The sequence below is a fragment of the Gopherus flavomarginatus genome, chromosome 13, assembly GCF_025201925.1.
Source record: "Gopherus flavomarginatus isolate rGopFla2 chromosome 13, rGopFla2.mat.asm, whole genome shotgun sequence".
Taxonomy (NCBI): domain Eukaryota; kingdom Metazoa; phylum Chordata; order Testudines; family Testudinidae; genus Gopherus; species Gopherus flavomarginatus.
Window position 1 is genome coordinate 6,432,004 of NC_066629.1, and position 23,282 is coordinate 6,455,285.

The 23,282-nt window shown below is 44.7% G+C and overlaps 1 protein-coding gene across 1 annotated transcript in view; it reads left to right on the forward strand.

Moving 5' to 3' along the window:
* Positions 1–957: 957 nt before the first annotated feature.
* Positions 958–23,282, forward strand: part of LOC127033621 (putative bifunctional UDP-N-acetylglucosamine transferase and deubiquitinase ALG13) — a 48,663-nt gene continuing 26,338 nt past the window's right edge. The window contains exons 1-16 of the mRNA XM_050921611.1: positions 958–1,098; positions 2,359–2,442; positions 7,904–7,954; positions 11,314–11,360; positions 11,558–11,578; positions 12,546–12,618; positions 14,133–14,214; positions 14,484–14,664; positions 15,725–15,785; positions 16,617–16,725; positions 19,199–19,263; positions 20,280–20,380; positions 21,557–21,684; positions 22,069–22,288; positions 22,466–22,579; positions 22,788–22,929. Of these exons, the coding sequence (XP_050777568.1) occupies positions 958–1,098; positions 2,359–2,442; positions 7,904–7,954; positions 11,314–11,360; positions 11,558–11,578; positions 12,546–12,618; positions 14,133–14,214; positions 14,484–14,664; positions 15,725–15,785; positions 16,617–16,725; positions 19,199–19,263; positions 20,280–20,380; positions 21,557–21,684; positions 22,069–22,288; positions 22,466–22,579; positions 22,788–22,929 (1,620 nt within the window). The remainder of the gene's footprint in view (positions 1,099–2,358; positions 2,443–7,903; positions 7,955–11,313; positions 11,361–11,557; positions 11,579–12,545; positions 12,619–14,132; positions 14,215–14,483; positions 14,665–15,724; positions 15,786–16,616; positions 16,726–19,198; positions 19,264–20,279; positions 20,381–21,556; positions 21,685–22,068; positions 22,289–22,465; positions 22,580–22,787; positions 22,930–23,282) is intronic.

A 23,282-nucleotide genomic window follows, 5' to 3' on the forward strand; every position in this document is an offset into this window, starting at 1 on the left:
CCCTATGAAACTACTTAGCGATTTTGGCTGAGTAGGGACTGAAGGATTGAGCCCCCAAATTGCCACATTCTATTTATACTCATATATAGGCACATCAGGACAAAAAAGCTCTAAACTTAAACATGGACTCAGCCTAGCATGAAATCCCTTCTCTCCCTGGGGTGGGATGCAGAACTAGAGAGCAGCTGTTTCCAGGATTTTAGTGATCTTTCAGTCAAAGAACAAGCCATTTCAAGAACAAAACCCCATATGGCCCCTGAAGCTGCACATGAGGAATTTGCCGTGGGAACAGGGGCCACTGAGTTCAATGATTTGCAGGATTGGGGCCTACAAACATAAACAAGAAAGCCCAGTGCTTTTTACTGACTTGCACTACATCTCCATGAGCCTCCACGTGCATGTTCTCCTCGCTGCTGCCTCCTTGGCTCAGTGGAACTGAATGGCAGCAGCTCTGTGGATTAGGCAGAAAAGGAGCAGAAGCGCCTTGGCACCTGCTAGGAGGCAGATGTGAAAGGGGACTATACCCACCCCCCAGGCCAAAGCAGAGCAGTCCAAGGAACTATAGCCTGGGACCGGCTCTGGGGTTCGAACCGGATTCCATCTGGATGCATTCCACAGGCAAGTTAGCGCACGTGTGCAAACAGCCCCCAGCCAGCTTCTGCTGCGGGCGCAGGAAACGCTCCTCGCGGCGCGCATTGAGCACGAGGCCCGCTGCTTGGAGCGGACAGCGCTGCAAGGCGCAGCAGCCCCCCAGCCCCGAGAGCGAGCTCTGCGGGCTTGTTAAACTCCCCCGCGCAGCACCATGACTGGAGCTTCGCGCACCGACTGACTCCGGGGAGCCGCGTGCGCGCAGCGCCCCCCAGCGGCGCCTCCCCTCCGCGCCACTCCCCGGGGGCCAGCGCCGCCGCCCCGGCCGAGGGCTCGCCGGGCACATCGCAGGAGTTCCCCGCTGGCAAGATGCAGCCGGTCTGGAAGAAAGACTTCGGCCAGAAGTCCGACAACGAGATCGCCATGGACGCGTATCTGGCCAGCCTGGGGCTGTACCGCAAGCTCACGGCCAGAGACGCCTCCTGCCTCTTTCGGGCCGTTTCCGAGCAGGTAGCAGGAATTTCACCCCCGCCCCCGGGGGCCGCTCGTGGGCCTGCCTGGTTCCCCCCACACCCAGGTCCTAGCAGCCACTTCAGAACTTCTCCTCTCCCTGCCCCCACGTTTCTGGTCCCCTCTCTCCTAAACAGGGCCTGCTCAGCTTGCAAGTCCAACCCCACTTACTTTCTTTGAGGGGGGGGGCTGGGGTTGGTGAGGTAAGGCCCCATTTGGATTTTGGAGCAGAGGGGGAGCTGGGTTAGGCTGCAGCTGTATAAAGCAACAAGGGTGCCCCTGACACCTTGTAGGCTAACAGAAGTCTTGGAGCATAAGGGTGCATCAGGCCAAGTGGGTGTTCACCCACAAAAGCACCTGCTCCAGGACTTCTCTTAGTCCAGAAGATGCCACAGGACTCTGTGTCACCTGGTATTTTTGGCTTTGAAGTATCCACCTTGGAGACATCTTCATCTTTTGTCTCTATTCCCAAAGCTGGCGCAGCAGGAGTTGCATCAAAGTTTCCAGTTCTGGTCTCTCTCTTACAAAATGGGGGTTGGTTCTAGTTTTGCAAAGTGAGCTGTAGCTAGGGTCTAGTTTCCCTTTTCTCCCAGCTGCCAGAGGTTGGGGTAAAGGGTCTCATTTGGACTAATACTCTACCAGTGGTTACCTAATTAACAATCATTAATTTTCTTTTAGCAACTTCAAATTCTTCCCCTTACAAATGCATGGGTAAATAACAGAAGGCACAGATGTGCATCCAAAAAGGAGCCTGCTATATACTGAGGTTCTATTTATGAGTAGCCTATAAAGGGTTTTATTAAATGATTAATCACTTTCTATAGACTGTTAGTTGTAATCGACCTATAGACCTGTTGGACTATCACAGCAGTTTGCAAACTTCTGTACTGGTGACCCCTTTCACATGGCACAGGCCCTCCTTACACATTAAAAACCACTTGTTTATATATTTAACACCATTGTAAATGCTGGATGCAAGTTGCTCAGGCACTGGCTAACACTTCAGGTGGCAGGGCTCAGGCCTTCAGCCCCATTCAGTGGGGCTTCAGCTTCCTGCCCTGGGCCCCAGTGAATCTAACGCTAGCCCTGCTTGGCGGTCCCCCTGTAATCTGCTCACCACCCCGCAGCAGGCCCTGGACCCCTGGTTGAGAGCCACTGATGTGAACTATACGGAAAAGGAGCCTTAGTGTAAAAGTGCAATTTAAAATGAGTTGCAACCTTTTTGTTTCAGTGCCTTTTCACACCTTCTCTATTTTCTAGGTGTTTTATTCTCAGATTCATCATCAGGAAGTCAGGAAGGCTTGTGTTTCATTTATGAGGGAAAACCGAGAGAACTTTGAGGCTGTAAGTAGACTTGTGTTTATGAGATGCAATGTTTTGTGTGTAAACTTAGGAAATAATGGGGGTTACACATCAACATTATTTACATAGATCTGTGCGCTGAAATTCTACATCGCACTGTACTGTGATTTGTTGTTAGTGTCTACGTTTTGACCAATCACGGGTTTAAGCTAGTATTAAGCGAGATGAGAAGTTGAGGGGAAAATGCTTGCTCTTTTGCCTCACTCTGTATACTGTGCATTAGCTTCTAGTCAACTTACATTTGTTTTTAGACTCATAGACTTTAAGGTCAGAAGGGACCAATGTGATCATCTAGTCTGACCTCCTGCACAAAGCAGGCCACAGAACCCTACCCATCCACTTCTATAACAAATCCCTAACCTATATCCGAGTTATTGAAGTCCTCAAATTGTGGTTTGAAGACCTCAAGCTGCAGAGAATCCACCAGCAAGTGACCCGTGCCCCACACTGCAGAGGAAGGCGAAAAACCTCCAGGGCCTCTGCCAATCTGACCCGGAGGAAAATTCCTTCCCGACCCCAAATATGGCGATCAGCTAAACCCTGAGCATGTGGGCAAAACTCGCCAGCCAGCAGGAAAGAATTCTCTGCAGTAACTCAGATCCCATCCCATCCAACATCCCATCACCGCCCACATGGCATACTTATCTGCTGATAATCAAAGATCAATTGCCAAAATTAAGCTATCCCATCATACCATCCCTTCCATAAATTTATCAAGCTTAGTCTTAAAGCCAGATATGTCTTTTGCCCCCACTACTCCCCCTGGAAGGCTGTTCCAGAACTTCACTCCTCTAATGGTTAGAAACCTTCATCTAATTTCAAGTCTAAACTTCCTAGTGTCCAGTTTATACCCATTTGTTCTTGTGTCTACATTGGTACTAAGCTTAAATAATTCCTCTCCCTCCCTAATATTAATCCCTCTGATATATTTATAAAGAGCAAGCATATCCTCCCTCAGCCTTCTTTTGGCTAGACTAAACAAGCCAAGCTCTTTGAGTCTCCTTTCATAGGACAGGTTTTCCATTCCTCGGATCATCCTAGTAGCCCGTCTCTGAACCCGTTCCAGTTTGAATTCATCCTTCTTAAACATGGGAGACCAGAGCTGCACACGGTATTCCAGGTGAGGTCTCACCAGTGCCTTATATAACGGTACTAACCCCTCATCTTTGCTGGAAATACCTCGCCTGGTGCATCCACTGCATTAGCTTTTTTAACGGCCATATCACATTGGCGGCTCATAGTCATCCTGCGATCAACCAATACTCCAAGGTCCTTCTCCTCCTCTGTTGCTTCCAACTGATGCGTCCCCAATGTATATCTAAAATTCTTATTATTAATCCCTAAGTGCATGACCTTGCACTTTTCACTATTACATTTCATCCTATTACTATTACTCCAGTTTACAAGGTCATCCAGATCTTCCTGTATGATATCCCAGTCCTTCTCTGTGTTAGCAATACCCCCCAGCTTTGTGTCATCCACAAACTTTATTAGCACATTCCCGCTTTTTGTGCCAAGGTCAGTAATAAAAAGATTAAATAAGATTGGTCCCAAAACCGATCCCTGAGGAACTCCACTAGAAACCTCCTTCCAGCCAGACAGTTCACCCTTCAGTACGACCCGTTGGAGTCTCCCCTTTAATCAGTTCCTTATCCACCTTTCAATTTTCCTATTGATCCCCATCTTTCCCAATTTAACTAATAATTCCCCATGTGGAACCGAGTCAAGTGCCTTACTGAAATCGAGGTAAATTAGGTCTACTGCATATCCTTTGTCTAAATAATCTGTCACCTTCTCAAAGAAGGAGATCAGGTTGGTTTGGCACGATCTACCTTTAGTAAAACCATGTTGTAATTTATCCCAATTACCATTGACCTCAATGCCCTTAACTGCTTTCTCCTTCAAAATTTTTTCCAAGACCTTACATACTACAGATGTCAAACTAACAGGCCTATAGTTACTCGGATCACTTTTTTCCCCTTTCTTAAAGATAGGAACTACGTTAGCAATTCTCCAGTCTTATGGTACAACCCCTGAGTTTACTGATTCATTAAAAATTCTTGCTAACGGGCTTGCAATTTCATGCGCCAGTTCCTTTAATATTCTCGGATGAAGATTGTCTGGGCCCTCCGATTTTGTCCCATTAAGCAGTTCAAGTTTGGCTTCTACGTCAGATGTGGTAATATCCACCTCCATATCCTCATTCCCGTTTGTCATCCTTCCATTACCCCTAAGCTCCTCATTAGCCTTATTAAAGACTGAGGCAAAGTACTGATTTAGATATTGGGCCATGCCTAGGTTATCCTTAACCTCCTTTCCATCCTCAGTGTGTAGCGGTCCCACTTCTTCTTTCTTTGTTTTCTTCTTATTTATATGGCTATAGAACCTTTTACTATTGGTTTAATTCCCTTTGCAAGGTCCAATTCTACTTGGCTTTTAGCCTTTCTCACTTTATCCCTACATGTTCTGACCTCACTAAGGTAGCTTTCCTTGCTAATCCCACCCTTCTTCCACTCCTTGTAGGCTTTCTGCTTTTTCTTAATCACCTCTCCGAGATGCTTGCTCATCCAGCTTGGTCTACAACTCCTGCCTATGGTTTTTTCCCTCTTTCTTGGGATGCAGGCTTCCGATAGTTTCTGCAACTGCAACTTAAAGTAATTCCAGGCCTCCTCCGCATTTAGATCCACAAGTTCTTCAGTCCAATCCACTTCTCTAACTAATTTCCTTAATTCTTTAAAGTTAGCCCTCGAGAAGTCAAAAACCCTAGTCCCAGATCTATTTTTGTTTATCCTTCCATCTAGTTTGAACTGGAAACATATGGCACAACATTTTTATTTGTAAAAGATAATATACAGTTACTCTAAACATCTGAGCTCTTGCTTTAAGGAACTATGATTACAGTACCATGTAGACATTAATAAGCTGTCTTGTGAAACTGAACCTTCGTGTGTGTGTGTGTGACACTCAGTCCTGAAGTAAAACATGCATCTCTAAGAACAGTGGAATACTGCATGGCTCTTAAAGCCCATAACACACCATGGTTAAATGTCACTGCACACTTTCAGTGGATGACCACTATTTTCTCTACTGTAACTGAGGTGGTAGAGGTCTGTGGTTTTCATTCAGAAGACCACAAATTCAACCCCTGCCAACAACTGTGGTGCCTTTATATACCTAGTTTGTTACAATACTACTGAATATTCAGAAATGTGCTTGTTGCTCTAATGGGTCAGTGGTTATCAGCAACAGGTAAACTTACCGGTATAGACAGGTCCTGTGAATCCTTTGAAACAACTTGGTTCTGGAAGAGCATTCTGAATACTCTACTGGCTGTCAGAACTCTAATTCATAGATGGCTTTCCCTGCCTCTTAAGGGAACAATTCTAAATGTTTTATCCACAAAATAGATGTTGAAAGCAATAAACTTGCTTCTTTAGTATTATAATACTGTGCAGTCTTTCACATCAAGTGATATTAAAGTGCTTTGTACGCTGTGGACATGCGGCACTTAATGACAGGTTTCAGAGTAGCAGCCGTGTTAGTCTGTATCTGCAAAAAGAACAGGAGTACTTGTGTTAGTTTCTAAGGTGCCACATTTATTTGAGCAAGAGCTTTCGTGGGCTACAGCCCACTTAATCGAATGCATAGACTGGAACATACAGCAAGAAAATATTTATACATACAGAGAACATGAAAAGGTGGAAGTAGCCAGACCAACTGTAAGAGGCCAATCAATTGAGATGACCCCACTTAAATGCAGCTATCATTGGGGTGGAGGGAGACATCCAGCTGATCTCAGAACATGCTGTATAATAGTGAGATGAGAGATTTTTTTGGTGACAGGCACTTGCACAAGTTCCTACTCACAATTATTGCTGTGCTATTTTAACTTCCATACAGAGCAGACAAGATCTTTGTCTTATCCAATAAAAGGAAAAGACAGTAAAACTATGTGGCATCTAACAGATTGGCTTCAGGAGGAAGGGCTGGGGTGAGCAATGCTGTGTATTTGCACTTGTGTATTTTAGGCTAGCTACCTTCCCAACCTTAAGCAATCCCTTTGCAACTAGAGGAGCAGATATAACATTTCATAATCGCTAAAATAGTTACCCTGCAATTTAAAAACAAACATGCTTGAAAAGTCACGTCTGCAATGCACTGAATGGGAGCAGGTGGGGCAAATTGTTAAAATTAAACTATTTTCAGACCAAAGTATTAGTCCCAGATAACCAAATTGTACATTTAGTTGTGCATGTGCATGAGGTATCTGGACCGTCCAGACCTTATGTTTGACACAAGACATTCCCATGTGCTTCCTTACTATGTTTGAGGAAACACTGCTATAATTCTGACTTGGATTTTTTTTTTCTGTTCGATCTAGTGCAGGGTTTGGCAACCTTTCAGAAGTGCTGTGCCGAGTCTTCATTTAGTCACTCTAATTGAAGATTTTGCATGCCAGTCATACATTTTTATGTTTTTAGAAGGTCTCTTTCAATAAGCCTATAATTTATAATGAAACTATTATATGTAAAGTAAACAAGGTTTTAAAAATGTTGAAGATGCTTCATTTAACATTAAATTAAATTAAAATGCAGAGCCCCCCGGACCGGTGGCCAGGACCCGGGCAGTGTAAGTGCCACTGAAAATCAGCTTGCATGCCACAGGCTGCCTGCCCCAATCTAGTGCATATAGATAAAACAGCTTTTCAGCAAGAAGTTACCTCCTTTACTAAGCACATACATACACAATTGTTCCTAAATGTAGGGGCAAGGGAGAAATCATTCATGATCAGGAAAGCTGCTTATTTGCCTTATGAACCTGAAGGCTGTTGGGCTAAGACCACTGCCTATATGCTGACCAATATAGTCTCATTGTTTCTTTGTACTCCTTCCTCCCCCAATTGTCTAAGGCCTTGGCTACACTGGCGCTTTACAGCGCTGCAACTTTCTCGCTCAGGGGTGTGAAAAAAACACACCCCCTGAGCACTGCAAGATACAGCGCTGGAAAGCGCCAGTGTAAACAGTGCCACAGCGCTGGGAGTGCAGCTCCCAGCGCTGCAAGCTAATCCCCATGGGGAGGTGGAGTACGTGCAGCCTGGGAGAGCTGCGACCACACTCACACTTCAAAGTGCTGCCGCAGCAGCTCTCCCGTAGCAGCGCTTTGAAGTTTCGAGTGTAGCCAAGCCCTAAGACAACAGATGGATATAGACTTGGATTGTAAGCTCCTTGGAGCAGGGCCCATCTGTTGTTTGTATGTTGCCCAGCACAATGGAGTCCTGAGCCATGACTTGGTTCCTAGGCACTATTTAATACAAATAAGAAAAATATTTTCAGTTTTCTTCTAAACTCTTTAAATACAAGTGCAATTTCTAACTCTTAATGTTTCCAGCAGATGGAATAATGATATGCATCTAATTAAATCAATTCTATCTTTTCTTTTTAAGTATGTGGAAGGATCATTTGAAGAATATCTGAAACGGCTGGGAGATCCAGAGGTAAGGCCAGATTCGTATTCCTGAGGCTGAGCCCAGAAAGCTCATGATGTTTGCTGGAATGTGGGTTTGAATGTTGTTTCTATTGTACCTCAGTCCTGCTGTCAGATCCACGTGCACCTGAACAGAGCTGTCTTGGTTTCAGTAGGACGTTGCGTGGGTGCAGTAGGACTCTAGATCTGATGGCAGGATCAGGGCCTTGCTTCTTGCTTGTGGGCAGAAGAGGGGCATTATCAAACCACAACAATGTAACTTCAGCTGAGGGAACCAAACTTTGGTCCTGTCAGCCTGGACCTTTAAAAGGCTGTTACAAAATTGGGTGCATAATTCATAGCAAATGTTTGACACATTTTGCATTTTTCCCAGTTTTTTTGGGGGGGACCCTGCTTCCTTACTGTAGCAGGGCGGTCACCCGCTCCTGTCTTAAAAGGTTTGGAACAGCCCCGGGGGAGCCTAAGGCTGGGCTGATGGGGAAGCAGCCACAACTGGGCCATGCCTCAATCAGACCGTAGCTGGCCTTGTAGAAGGCTGTGAGCCAGGCACTCGGGCAGGCTCCCTGCAGGCTGGGAGAGAGCAGGGACCGGCTGATGGTATGGAGGGTAGAGCTAGGGAGCTCAGGCCTGGTGACTTCCCAGGCTTCAGGCCTGATATCAAGGCCTAAAAAGGTACTGGGTGGCAGGGGAAGACAGCAGGCCCGAACGCCCTTTCCTAGGATGAGTGGTTTTTACACTGCAGTCTGCCCCAGGGAACGGGGACTTGGTGATGACTGGCAGTAGCCCAGACTAAGGCAAGATGGGGATAGTGGGTTGGGGGTTCCCCAGGAAGGGGAAAGACAGAGGCAGAGTGTGTGGGGGGGTTTACTGCCATGGGGAAGCACCCCAGGGTAAAGGGGCACCGGGGTCTGGGAGGGACATGGAGGCCAGCGGCAGCAGGACACCAGCCTGTAGAGGGTGCTCTGGTCTGGAAAAGAGCTAATTCCCAATTACCAGCAGGAGGTGCCGCAGGGGTGAGTCGCCGCACCCTTTATACTTACTGTTTCTTTGAAGATTTTTAACTAGTGAACATGAGCAGGATATAACAGTATCTAAAGCAAATTTAGCATGTTTATCAAAGAAATATTTAAAAATATATTTGAGACTGCCTCAGGTCTAGCTAGTAGAGTTTAGCTGCAACTTTACACAGGATTATTGGGCCAAAACTTGAATACTTAATTGTCCCATGTACGTGATCTGCTCTTCAGGAATTCTCACATTTTACAAATTTCCAGATGCAGAAAGAATCAGAATTTTCAAAAAGATAGAACTTAATATTTTAGGGGTACATCATCACTTCACATTGATTCTCTCCTCCCACCCCTTGTTGGGTTTTCTTCAATGCCCACAAATATTTAAGGCAGCCTCTGAGGGGTTTTACCCTTACCACTAACTTGTAAGGATTGAGGAGTAGACCCGTCTCCTTTTCACTATGAAACACTATTATTGCAGAGGGAAATATATTCAGATGTACTCCTTTGCGTAGGCATGCGCAGCACATTTCATTAGGGTGCGCATCCAGGGAATCTTATTTTAAAGGCAAACATTTATTGAATACTCAATCATAAGGATGTTATTTTTATTCATCAAACAAACTAAAGAAACTAAAACTTAACTAAACTTAATTTTAAAACAATTTACAACTAAACTTTACTTAAAATGAGACACAAAATACCACATTTTTGCTGTAGTGATAACCAGGCGTATACAAAGATGCAATCAATTTTCATGATCTTTAACCAGATAATGAGCTAATCCAAAGTGACCAAAACAGATTAAGGTTTCTTCATCTTCCTGTCCTAGAGAATGAGACATCGCTCACCAGGTGTTATGGATGTAAATTCCTCAATCACATCATTGTAATTAACTGACACAGCCAGTTCTTGTTCAATGTAAAAAACCATGAGTCACGGCGCTATTGGGGCAGTGTACTTCTTAGTTTGTTTTTTTACATGTGCTAGTTTCAAAAAGGTGCTTTCACATGAACAGCTTGTCTGCTCCTTTTCTTCTCTTAACAATGAACGGATCCATATTTTAAAATGAAAAGGGGGTATCATACAATTGAATTAAAATGTAAAGCCACGGGCTTGTTATGCTCCTTCAGTAGGGTACACGCGACAAACACTGTAGACACTGCACTGGGCATGCCTGACGTGGCCGCTGATATAGGTCTAAGAATTTTCTAGAATCGTAGTTGGAGGGGAGGGGAGGACCAATGGCGATGCGGTGCCACAGTAGTGGGGACGCCTGCTGCGAGCGAACGTGAGCTTTCTATATAGAGTATCATGCCATTTAAATTAAAATGCAAAGCCATTTTTTTTGAGACATTAGGGCAGGCGTGGGCAAACTGTATGGCCCGAGGGTTCCAAAATTGTATGGAGGGCCAGGTAGGGAAGGCTGTGTCTCCCCAAACAGCCTGGCCCTGCCCTCTATCCAACCCCCACCCACTTCCTGCCCCCAACTGCCCCCCTCAGAATCCCCGACCTGTCCTGCTCCTTGTCTGCTGACAGCCCCCCTCAGGCCCCACCTCCTCCTGCTCCCTGTTCCCTAACTGCCCTGACCCCTATCCACCCCCCGTCTGAGTCCTGACAGACCCCCGGGACTCCCACAATCCAACTCCCCGTTCCCCATCCCCTGAACGCACCCTTCCCCCGGCCGAACCTCTGCCCCATCCAACCCTCCCCCCCCACTCCCTGTCCCCTGACTGTCCCCAGGACTCCCTGCCCCTTATCCAACCCCGGCCCTGGCCCCTTACCATGCTGCTTACCCCCGCTTTCCCCCTATCCTGGAGTCTCAGCGAGCCATGTCCAGGAGCTCCTGCCGCTCGGCCCAACAGAGCTCGCAGCCCCACCCCCTGACTACACGGCTCCGTGCAGCAGGAGCTCACGTCCCGCCGGAGCCACGCTGCTGCCGTGCTGTCCAGGACTGCTCCTGGACACTAAGCGCTTAGGCGCCGGGGGTTGAGGTGGAAGCCTCCTTGGCCAGGAGCTCAGGCGGGCTGGGCAGGACGAGCTTGCCCACCCCTGCATTAGGGTTTGCTTGGGCACACCCTGTACGCACGCCTATGTTCCTTTGTAGAGCTTGATCTGAGTCTTTTAGAGCTTTGACGATGGGCATAGAATTTTACACCGTAGTTAGAGCTGGTCAGAAAATGCTTTTTAAAAAAATCATGAAAAATGTTGACTAGCTGAATTAATGGTATATAGAAAACCAGTATAGCGTTCCAGGGACTGCAGGGCAGGCTCGGTGGTCAGCTCCACTCCATGTTTGATGAAGAACAGTTCTTTTCGTACCTTCTAACATGATCTCAAAATATTTGTATACACATAGGGAAGGGCTGGCCTGCTGGAAATAAGCGCTCTATCACTGATGTATAAGTAAGTCTCTTCCTTTTTTAATTTTAAATTAAAATTAATTTTGTAATGGGCTTTGGATGTTTAAGGGTACTAGCTGTGGGGCCCAGAATCTCTTGATTAATAGATTTTTAAGGCTAGGAGGGACCATTATGATCATCTAGCTTTGAGGCCAGCTTGGCTTAGGAGTGACTGCCGGTCAATATTTATTACATGAATGGGTGGCTGAAGACCAATTCCAGGTAAAGATGATCCCACGTCCTGAAATGTACTGAATTGGCATCCCAGGTAAGTCTCCCAAGAGGACAAAGATCTGGTGGCCATGGAGATTGAGCTAACCCCGACTACTGGAGGTTTCATTGCTGCTGCCCAGGCAATACTGGCTCTGTGAATTATCAGAGGGCTTTGGTCTCTAGTGATATCTATGTGGCATTTTTCATAACTATTAAACTCTTTTTAAAAAAAAGTCTACGGTGAGAGACTTACTGATAGGAAGTGTATGAAATGATGTGGAGTTGTGTGCATTGGAAACTTCTAATGCTGGCTATAAAAGTTAACTGCCAACACAAAAGTAAAACTCTGTGCTCACTATATGAGGTGGCCTTGAAAATTCAGGAAGTGAGAAGTGCTGCTCGGTGTACATGCCTGGAAATGCATTTAAAATAAATTATCATTTCAACTGACATTTGCGTCTGCTGCAGGTACTGTCTGTCTTGCTTATAAAAAATACTGCCACTTCTGAACAAACAGTTTAGGAGCCTGGGGCAGAGGTGCTAAAACACTCTGCATGCTGTTCCAGTCCGAAATAGACAATTGGATTTCTACAAGGTTCTAATGGCATCCTGTACTGAGGTTTTAACCCGTTTGGGAACTACTTTGTTAAGGGTTAATTGCCTCATTATCAGAGCAATCAGTCTTGAGATCAGAAATACCTGAACTAATAATAAAAAGATGTATCTTATCTGAAACCAGGTCTTGTAGGTTTTACCAAATATTTCTTCTTTTAAGTAAATGGTTCCTCTTTGTGAATTTAGTTATTGCTTAAATTTAATGTCGGCATTCACTTGTTAGGAAAAATATTCTGCTCCCATTCTCTCTATTAGCCAACAGTGGATTCTCTAAACTATTCCTTCCAATGTCTTCATAACAAGCACTTGCATTAAACACCTGCTCTGTCTCAATTCGCTTGATTTTCCTCTTCTTGCCTAGCCGAGACTTTATTCTGTACCAGGAACCTGGACAGCCGCCCACCTGTGCTACAAACAATGGCTTTGAAGACAAGGTAAGGAAATGGGAGCCAATTTTCTATCCTCCCACTCCTAGATGGCTCTAATTTCACTCCGTTCAAATGAGCTTGTCACTTCCGTTTTGCTCTTGTAACTCCTGTGAAGTCTCTGCACGTTTTGCCCACTTAAAAAACAAAACCAAAGCTAACTTCAGCAGGGCTGATGCTTTCACAGCTGAACACTCTCATTGAACAGTAGTTAACATTTTGCTAGACTAAGTTCCTGTTAGCTGCAGGAGTTATGATATTACAGCCCAGGAATCTTCCCATTTGATCAACTGTGACTTTTCTGGGTGATGGTGCCTGAATAAGAACATAAGAACGGCCGTACCGGGTCAGACCAAAGGTCCATCCAGCCCAATATCTGTCTACTGACAGTGGTCAGTGCCAGGTGCCCCAGAGGGAGTGAACCTAACAGGCAATGATCAAGTGATCTCTCTCCTGCCATCCAGCTCCACCCTCTGACAAACAGAGGCTAGGGACACCGTTCCTTACCCATCCTGGCTAATAGCCATTGATGGACTTAACCTCCATGAGTTTATCCAGTTCTCTTTTAAATGCTGTTATGGTCCTAGCCTTCACAACCTCCTCAGGTGAGGAGATCCACAAGTTGGTCGTGCGCTGTGTGAAGAAGAACTTCCTTTTATTTGTTTTAAACCTGCTGCCCATTAATTTCATTTGGTGGCCCCTGGTTCTTGTATTGTGGGAACAAGTAAATAACTTTTCCTTATCCACTTTCTCCACATCACTCATGATTTTATATACCTCTGTCATATCCCCCCTTAATCTCCTCTTTTCCAATACAGTTCCCTGTGGCTATTTTTTATAATCTCACTAGCTAGAATGAGACACTTGGATTGAGTTGTGAATGAACAAAGTGAAGGTGTCAAGATTAGACAAATATATGGGTGAAGAAAGGGCACTCTTCTCCCTCCCCCAAAAGTGAGCAGAGGAGATTTTTGGGATGTATTCTTTTTTCCTTCCTGGATAGAAATTAATTACCTTGATTTTTTTTCATGGGGTTTGCATTATGTAAAGCAGTAAATAGTCTAAACCCACTTGAGGTTTTGACACAATTACAGGGTGTAGGGAAAGTTCTGTATTTAGCTTTTCCTCTAGTTTGATACTCGTGGGCCAATAAGTTTTTGCAGTTTGGGGATTTGAAATGCAAGAGTGATTGGCATTTAGCGTCTAGACCATTAGTTGGTCATAAGGTAGCTGACTCTCAGTAAAGTCTCTCATATTTGACCTTTAACAGTTCATGAGATGACTAAAGAGTGTCCATGGAGGTAATAGGCAAACTTATTTGTACACCTGCTACAATCTCTTCTGTAGGGATCAACTCTGTTTCTAACACTTTGTTTGTATTTATACTAAGCACTGCCATCGTTTGGACAGTGAGTTAAAGCCCTGGCCTTAGAATGAGTAAAGGAGTTGTAGTCTTGAGCTAGAACATGTTTAGTTTTATTTGATTTCTTCCTCAAAGTTTTTTGTTTGTTTGTTTTTACAAGATCTTGCTGTGTTGTTCCGATGACTCCCATTACGACTCTGTGTATACAGAACAATCTCAGGCAGATGCTGCTGTTTGTCAGGGTAAATTAACTCTCTTACTCTTTCCGTTACAAATAGTGTATTTGAAGTACTTCTCAACGTTGTTCTCTTTCTTGGGAGGAGAGGGGTACTGAAGGGAGAAGAAAGTGGAAAGCTCATTAACCATTTTGAATGGCGTTTAGTGTAATTGATATGTTCTCGAAGTCCACAGTGAGCACATTTGCTACTCTAAGGTCACCTATCAGACTCCAGGTGTTCTTTGTCTGGCACCGAGTCAAAACCATTGGGTTCTATGTGCTTTGTTTTCCCAGCTGTCTTGTACGAGATCCTGTACAAAGATGTGTTTGGCGTGGAGAAGAAGGAATTGAGAAGTGCAGTTGACAGTTTTCGAAGTGTGGACAGAAGGAACAGAAACAGTGCCTCTGTTGGAAGTGAGGATGCAAACTTTGATAGCCTTCCCAAGGGAGGGTCCAACACTTCATCAGAAAGGAGGTACTAGTTTAAAAACAAATTATCCTGTGAATGGTAACTGATCACTTAAAGGTGTTTTTTTTTTGTTTGTTTGTATTTTTTATTGGAGGGGTGGGGAGATTAGCCTACCAGTTGTGTTCTGAGCTGCCACATGGAACATCTGCCTTCATTCTCCAATGTCCTGGTACCGAGCCAGAGTCTGAGCATATTGTGGAAAAAGCAGCATGCTTTCCCTGGGACTGGGAAGTGATGTGTGGTTGAGCAGCAACCTCTCCCACTGGCTTGAGTCAACTGGCACTTTCTTACTGAACAAATCACGAGTAAGCAGAAACATTGGCTTCCTTTAGCAAGAAACTATTATGCTACTTTAATTCCTATCAGTATGGCAGCAGCAAGACTGCTAATACTATGAGAAAGTGAGCTGGATTCTATTCTGGCTTGTACGTCGCTAACAAAACTATGCCCTAAGTTTAGGACCAAACCCTGCCCTCATTTGCAGTGCCACTGTGGAGCCCGCTTATTTCTGATGGGGTAGGAACCAATGGGATTGTGCAGATGAGACAACAACATTTGACCTAATTAATTGTGATGACGTGCAAGCCGGAAAGAACTCAACTTATGTTGCTGGCTCTGGCAGTTCTTAAACACTTTGTCACGTAGACACCCTTGTTAAGGAGTCCTTCAGATATAAAAAATAAGGGTGTGGGGGGACTCCATAATGCCTATGAGTGGAACAACTGAAGGAGTGTTTAAGTTTGCAAAATGGAACTGGGCTGACCTTTCCTTAAACATAAAACAGTGTTAGCTGCTATTGCATGAAAGACCTCAATTGAAGGGGTTGGAGTCGGGGGGAGAGCATTGTATTTACAATCAGAAAAAGGTTTAGTGTGTTTGAGTGTTGCAGGTGCACAACTTCATATTTGTAGTACATTAGAATAGTCTTTGGTTCTGGCTTGCATCTTATCACTTGATGGCACCATAATTCTTCTGTAAGGTCATTCAGCCACTTTGATCTTGTTGATTTCATTGCTGGCCAGAAATCTTGCATTGTATTTTGTAATCCTATTTTTAAATTGCTTAGAGAGGAAGACGGTGACAATCCTCCTGAAGATAAACTCAGACAAGGCACTGAAGAGGCAAAGGTTTGGCAATTAAGGGAGAATCCTTCAATTCTTTGTCATTAGTGTTCATGATATTGTGATTAAGGTTGAACCAGCCCTTCCTATTCTAAATGCTGCTGTTGAGGAAATAAAACAGGTGTAAATCCGCAGACTTACATGTGCATGTTTCATTTTTAGCCCTGGTATTCTTTATCTTGTCTTCTAAATTAATTGTTGAGCCTCTCAGCAGTAAGCTTTTTATGAGATAATACTCTCTTGTTCTCTAGCTAGCTTAAAAATAAACAAGCAGTTTTAAAAACAAAATTTGGCAAACCAACCCTCATCTGGACTCTTACTTAGAAACCATCTAGTTTATCGTATTTAATCTAATTTTATTTTAGGCACATGAACAGTGCTGCTGTTCCATTTTACCAGGCCTGGCTCAAAACGCTGCTCTAGCTAACATTCAAGGAGCATGTGTGTGTGTGTGACTTTGATTTGGAGTTGTGTGGTCAGCCGCTTCTGAACGTCAGCCCCTAGTTAGTTTCCTTCCCTATTTTTACCTCCTCACTAAAAACTTTCTATCCTGAAATCAAACAGCTCAGTATAGAGCCCGTGGTTAAATAAAGATCATTTTGAAGTTATGGCTTCTGAGGCTTGTGGACAAAGCAAATAATACCTAAAGACTTGTTCAAATTCTTCTTTGCTTCTCTACTTGAAGCAAACAAACTGCCTGTCCTAGTGTAACTGAAAGAGGCAGAGAAGACAAAGTGTATATGCCTGTTTAAAATAATTAGACCCTCTGCAAGGAAAGGAAAGGGTTGTGAATATATGGCACGCTTTTAATTGTTGTCCATTTTAACTCTGTTTTAGCAGCCAGAAAGCCCACGAAAGATGCATTTTGCGTATAGAGTGATAAAAGCCCTGGACCCTCGGATCTATCGAAATGTAGAGTTTGAAGTTTGGTTGGACAGCAGAAGAGGTACCCAAAAAGCCATGTTGTCTATGCTGTAAATTCCTGGCTAAAAGTAAAAGTTATTGAGGCCCAATGAGGTCATTTTATTGACTGATTTACAAGTACTTTGGACCTGCACAGGGGCTTGAGCAGATAGCCATGTACCTGAAACGTAAAGGGCATTGTCTAACCCAGCAGACATATCCGTGGAGCATACATCCTGATACCAGACAGAGACTTCTTATTTTCATCTCTAAGCAACCATTAGAGTACTTCCAGTCTTCTATGATGTCCATCATGCTCCTGAAATCTGATCTGTTGAGAAAAACATACTGGTTCTGGACTAGAATATAGGGGGATTCAGGAAAACTAAGTGCAATAGCAGAGTATCGTCTTGTAACACTATTTTCAGATAGTGTTCAGATGTAAAATGGGGGGGGTATGTTTTTACTTTATAGTAGCAGTGTCTGCACAAAGGCTCGTGTTCCATAAACATGTTTGGGTTCAGAGTAACAGTAAAGGAGCAGGGTTGGTTATTGTGCACTCTGAACTGTCAAATGAGACAAGTGGTCCCTTCCTCTCCAGCTCTCCAGGGGCTTGAGCACTAGGGAAATGATACCCTCTCTCCCCACATCTCATCTTACACGCCAAAGAATCCCAGATCGTGAATGCAACACTAGGTTCACTTCGCTCATCACGGAAATTCAGTCCACTCCTTTCTGGGACTAAACAGAGCAGCCAGTTCCCAGTGTGCGACAGCGCTGTACAGACACTTGGGAGTGATAAAGGAAGAATAACTTTTCAGAATTTCCCTGTCAGGGAGATTTAAGTAGATTACAATTATCCAGCTACATCCCATCCCGCCTTACAAAATGATCACAACTGGTCAGCATTTGGTGTTTTCCTCTCTTCCGTTAGCCAGGCTGGGCTTTCGAATCCCAGTACAGCTACACTGCCTGCTGCTTTTGGTGAGGTGCGGAGTAGGTACACTGCACACATCTCTAGCATGGGTATTCGTAGCAGTGTAGACAGTGAGGCTCTGCTTAGGCAAGTCGAGTGAAGACCTGTCTGAACCCGGTGTGTGTGTACTTGCACAAGCAATGGTTCTCCTGTCTCTCTGCTCGCTGCAGGGAAAGGCTCCAGCAGTTGGGAAAGGCTCCAGGAGCCGGCCTGCCAGAGCCTTTTCTCACAGCAGGGAAAGGCTCTGGCAGGAGGGCAGTAGTGGAGACAGACCCTGGCAGTTCCCTCCTGCCAGAGCTTTTCACTGACGCATGTAGCTCCGTGCAGCTCTGTTACACTCCCCCATCCACACTGGCAAGGCACATACAGCGCTGTATCTCCCTGGCTACAGCGCTGCTTATACTCCACCTCGACGAGAGGACTAAAGAGAGCAGTGCTGGTGTTGCAGCGCTGGGGTGCCAGTGTAAACAGGGAATAATCTTACTACGCTGTAACTGACCTCTGGAAGCTTCTCATAATGCTTTTAAGTAAAGATTACGCTCTTCATTTTGTTGTGATGCCTCTGTTTGTTTCAATGTGAACTCTGGGCTCCTGGAGCTGCTTATCAAAAAAACAAACACAGCTCCTGTTTGCTGTGAATGAGCTCCCTTTGGAACGCCCACAGCTAGTGTTTGCTTGAAGAGAGGGGGCTTGACGAGAGAAGCAGCGCGGTGTGCAGGAGGGATGTAGGGGAGGAGGGGTCCGTTTCAGGGAGGCTGCTTATCTGGCACTTTCAGTGAGCGAGAGAGGGTCGGGGAGGGGGTTGTAACTTGCCAGGCAGCTGCTGACAGAGTGTCGGCTCCAGAAATCCACTCTCACTCTCTCCCCCATGCGCCCTATCACGCTCCACCGCACCCCCTTTTCAAAAGCACCTTGCAGCCACTTGAATGCTGGGATAGCTGCCCATAATGCACCGCTCCCAATGCTGCTGCAGATGCTGCAAATGTGGCCAGGACAGTGCGCTGGCAGCTGTCAGTGTGGACAGACTGCAGTGCTTTCCCTACACAGCTGTACGAAGACTGGTTTAACTCCCAGCACTGTACAGCTGCAAGTGTAGCCATACCCTCAGAAGAAAGGGACGTCCTTTGTTTCTGGCCCAACATTTCTATATAGCATTGCTGCACGCTGGTCCCAGAAAAGACTGAATTTCAGTGATGAGCAAAGTGATCCTGTTGTTGCATATGTATTTTGTAAAGTGCTTTTGGATTCTTTGTGCCTCCCAGATTGTCTTGCATGCCAATCTTCCTCCAGAGCCCGACTGCCGGCAGTCACATGGGAGTTGTCACTATGCTTTGTGGCATCCCAAGTTGTGGGGAGAGTGCAACGTTTCCCTAGTGCTCAAGCCTTGGAAGGGACTACTTGGTAGTTCAGAGTGCTCACACAGTGATGTCCAGGAAAATACAGGAGATAATTCACTCATTTCAGCTATAATACTTGAGTGCAATTCTGGGTAATGGTAAAAAATGAACCTAGCTTAAACTTTCACTTTGATCTCTTGTAGAACTTAGAAAAACTGATTACTTCATGTTTGCTGGGAGAAAGTACTATGTAGGAGACAAATGTCAGGTTAGTACTTGAAGCAGATTCAGTAATGATGAATGATTAAAGTTGCTTTAAATAAAGTATATTAAGTCATAAAACTATCTGAACTCATAGGGTCTTCAGAGATTTCTTCTCTCATAGCTATTAAATATGATGGGGTCATCTGAATGATTGATTTTTTTTTAAATTAACTTTCTGTAAATTCAAAACTAGCACAAGGTAGTACATGGGAAAGGCTGCTTGGAAGCTGACCAGGAACCAGTGCTATAAATCCTGGAAGTAGAGGAGTTTAAGGGTATGGCTACACTTGAAACGTCAAAGGACTGCCGCGGCAGCGCTTCCGCGGCAGCTCTTTGAAGTGCGAGTGTGGTCGCTGCGCCAGCGCTGGGAGATTGCTCTCCCAGCACTGCACGTAATCCACATCCTCTACAGGTGTAGCTTGCAGTTGTGGGAGCGTGTGCCCTTGAGGCTTTCCAGCGCTGTATCTTGCAGCTCTCAGGGGTGTGTTTTTTTCACACCCCTGAGCGCGAAAGTTGCAGCGCTGTAAAGCGCCAGTGTAGCCATGGCCTAAGACTGAACTCTTGAAATGCACAGATGCCACAGTGACCAGCACTGTATACGAACCTCAGCAGAATGGAGATGAAAGATGGACAATAAGGGTTTTTTTGTTTTGTGTGTGTCCAGTGCCTAGTGCAGTGGGTCCTGTTTAGTTTAGTTGTTGAATCGTACAAGGCAGTTCTGGTTCTGACCTGTCCCCTCCCTGCCTTTGTTCCATCCATGAGGTCATCTCTTCTTCTTTTTCTTGCTGTTGTTTGTATCTGTTCCTGCAGTCTCTCTCCCTCTGCTGCCCACTCTTCTACTGTCTCTGTCGGGTAGGGCGGGGAGTGCTGGACTTAGGTTTTCCAAGACTCTGAAGCTAGCTCAGTGGTATGTGAGCAGCATGAAAACAGCTCCTATGTTACCAACCATTGGGGGGAACCAGAGCACCATTAATGTGTCACCATTTGGGTTTACCTACTCCCCCTTTATTTCCTCCTCAGGTATGTCTGGAGCCTGGGGGTGAGTACTACAATGCTTATATCCAGGATGTTGGACCTGATGATACCACGATGGTCGTGTTCATTGAAGAGCTGGCAGAAAGGTAAGTAATCTGGAGACAGCCTTAAAGCTGTGTCTCTTATTTGCTGAAATTCTCCTTTTTGGTGAGTCTGCACATACACACCTCTCTCCCAACAGACATTTAAATTGTGGCTGTCGGAATGTTTTGAAACTCTGGGTTCAGTTTTGCTTCAAAATATAAGATAAAAACCAGACCCCGTTCCTTACCAGTTTAACAGCATGGCAGTAGCTACCATTCCACTGGTAGCAGATGGCAGGGGTAATACCTCTTGGGTTTTCACTGAAAACATTCCAGGTCTAATCTAACTGCCATGCAGAAGAGTCTCCTACTTGTTGGGCTGAGTTCGTGGTGAACAATGAGTCTATACAGCTGGCTTCTAGAACTTCTTAGGAGTGGGACTTACATCACAGCTAAATAACGGGTTCTGACAACTCTCATTCAAGTTCTCTCCTTGCCCTTCCCCCTTCATTTGGGGAGTTTTGTAAATGCCATACAATAAATGTCATACCTCTAGCAAAAATGCCACGTGTTGGGACATCCCAAAATTACCTCTGATGATCTGTCTGGATTGTTATCTGTAAGATTAAAAAGCACAACTCTGGTGCTATGTGCACATTATAAGTGACAGGTATTGCAGCGTGCCCTTGAGTGAAAGAATGTGCAGGAGTTAAAGACTGGATTAAAGATAAATTAAAAACAATCCTGAGAGTAGCTAGCTAGTCTCTGAAAGCCAAGACAATGCTGGGATCCAAATTTTTATAAGTGTGGGAGGGGGGACATTGACTAGTGTACACATTACTGTGCATGTTACTAGTGCTGTTCCGGGGATGATTCTGCCTCTGACACTGGATCTGTCTCTAAAGGATGGCGTTGCCATCGATGCAAGTTACATGTCTATAGCAGGGGCGTCTTTTGTTTTGCCCTCATCTAGCTCTGAGAAATCTCAAGTAGGGTTACCATACACATGGGTTGGAAGGCTAAAAAAAGCTATATTTAAACGGTCCCCTGGCTTTGGCTAACACAGATGTACGTAGTTTAGAAATGTATGTCTTTGTTTTTATGAGCTTCTTAAATAAAGAAAAGTCTGTTTAGTAAGATCTGCTCACACTTGATGGCAGTGTTTTTTGTCTAACGTGGCACTGATCTGCATTAGCATGCATTCCTTGGGCACTACTTACACTAGTATTTTTCATGTAGGTATATTGTTCCATTGGCAAACTTCAGACCAGTGACACAAGTGACTCCTGACCCTGCTTGCGACGGGGTTCCCAGTCAAAGAGGAGGAAACAATGAGAAAATCACTCGTTCCCCATGGGAATCGCAAAGTAAGGTCTTAAGGGAGGAGTTTGAACGATGAGAGTACTGGCTTGGCCTAGCCAAAATTGGGAGGCCACTCTTTGCGTACGAAGCTTATTAAACATTCTGCTCATCTACCTCTAAAGGCTTAAATTAGTATTTTAATAAGATCACACATTTGGTTGCATTTTTCTGGGTGGGTGACTTCCCCCCCCAACTCCATATGCAAATATTAACTTACATAATTTCTCATAAGAAATTGTCTAGCACTACTTTATAATCTGAATGTACCTCTGGAGTTTTTTTCCATTTAAGGCAGTCACGTAGATCCGTACAGATGTTTAACTGATCTAACTTCTCTTTTCCATTTGCACCCTCATTATTTTTTTTCCTGTGCTTCTTTGAAATTGCAGGAATGGGTATGAAATCATGGAAGAAACCGTTTAGGAGAGTCCGTGGGAAAGAAGCTTACACGACAATGGCTTATAATAGGAGTCAGACAGTTCTTCCACCGTGGCACAATGTTCCTTCAGGTCACCCTTCTCCATTTAATTACTCTCAAACTTCTGGGAATACAGCATCCTATGGTCACTACCGTCCTCCGAGGCGTGGCAGGGGATATAGAATGCCCAGGTATGAAGGCTTGGAATTCTAACAAAGACCAGTATTCATTCCCTGTTCGGTCTCCCACAGGTTTAGCCCTAGCTCATCTTGAGATATTTAATAAATGATTCTACAGGTGAGTTTCATCTGAGAGAATCTGTAGGTGCTTCTTGGTAGCTAGATTATTTTTTAACCCTTTAAACTTAGGGGACCTGCCCAATTTACAAAGAGGAACAATATGGTTGGCCCTCAGGTACCATTGTACCCTGATCCAGGGAAGAGATGTTATCACAGCTATGGCATTTTCTTCTATGTGTCCCAGTAAGTGAATATACATTTCTTTACAAAACATTGTACTACGAATAAGGGCAAAATAAGCGTTTAAAATGGCATGATACTAAACAGTGGGTAAATAGCACTTCTGCAAACATATGTAAGGGCATTTCCAAAAGAAGTATAATTTAAGCATATTTCCATTAAGTTTTAACTCCCATGTGTGTGTCTTGATTTTTCTGTGACATTTATATAGCCATAGTCACCAGCAGTTGCAGTATTTCCATCAGGCAGGTCCGCATGTACCACAGACTGGGGAGGAGCCTCAGGCTTTGGAAGAAACCGTAACTTCCAATGAAACTGAAAGAGGAGATGAGTCCGCTTTTCCTGCTGTCCCAGTAAGTCATGAGCTAGAAGTTCATGTAGAAATGTTTGTGAAAAGGAAAAGCCAGTACAAGTGTGCAATGTTGAGGTGGGTTGTTAACACACCACTCATATTTCCTGCAATAGGCTTTTCAGACTTGCATGTGCAGCTTTGAAAGATGGGGATGGGAGCTCTCCTCTTGTTTGCCATGCTCTAGTTAGAGTCTCTTAGTTCAATAACTATGAAAGCTTTGTAGAGATTCAACTCTTAGGAATTTACTCCAACTTTCTACAGAAAGTCTTGCCGCTCCCCTGTTGCATTTCTGTGTAGTATGAAGTGACACGTTGTGATGTTAGAGAACAGCACCCTAATACTCAGAAGCTACTT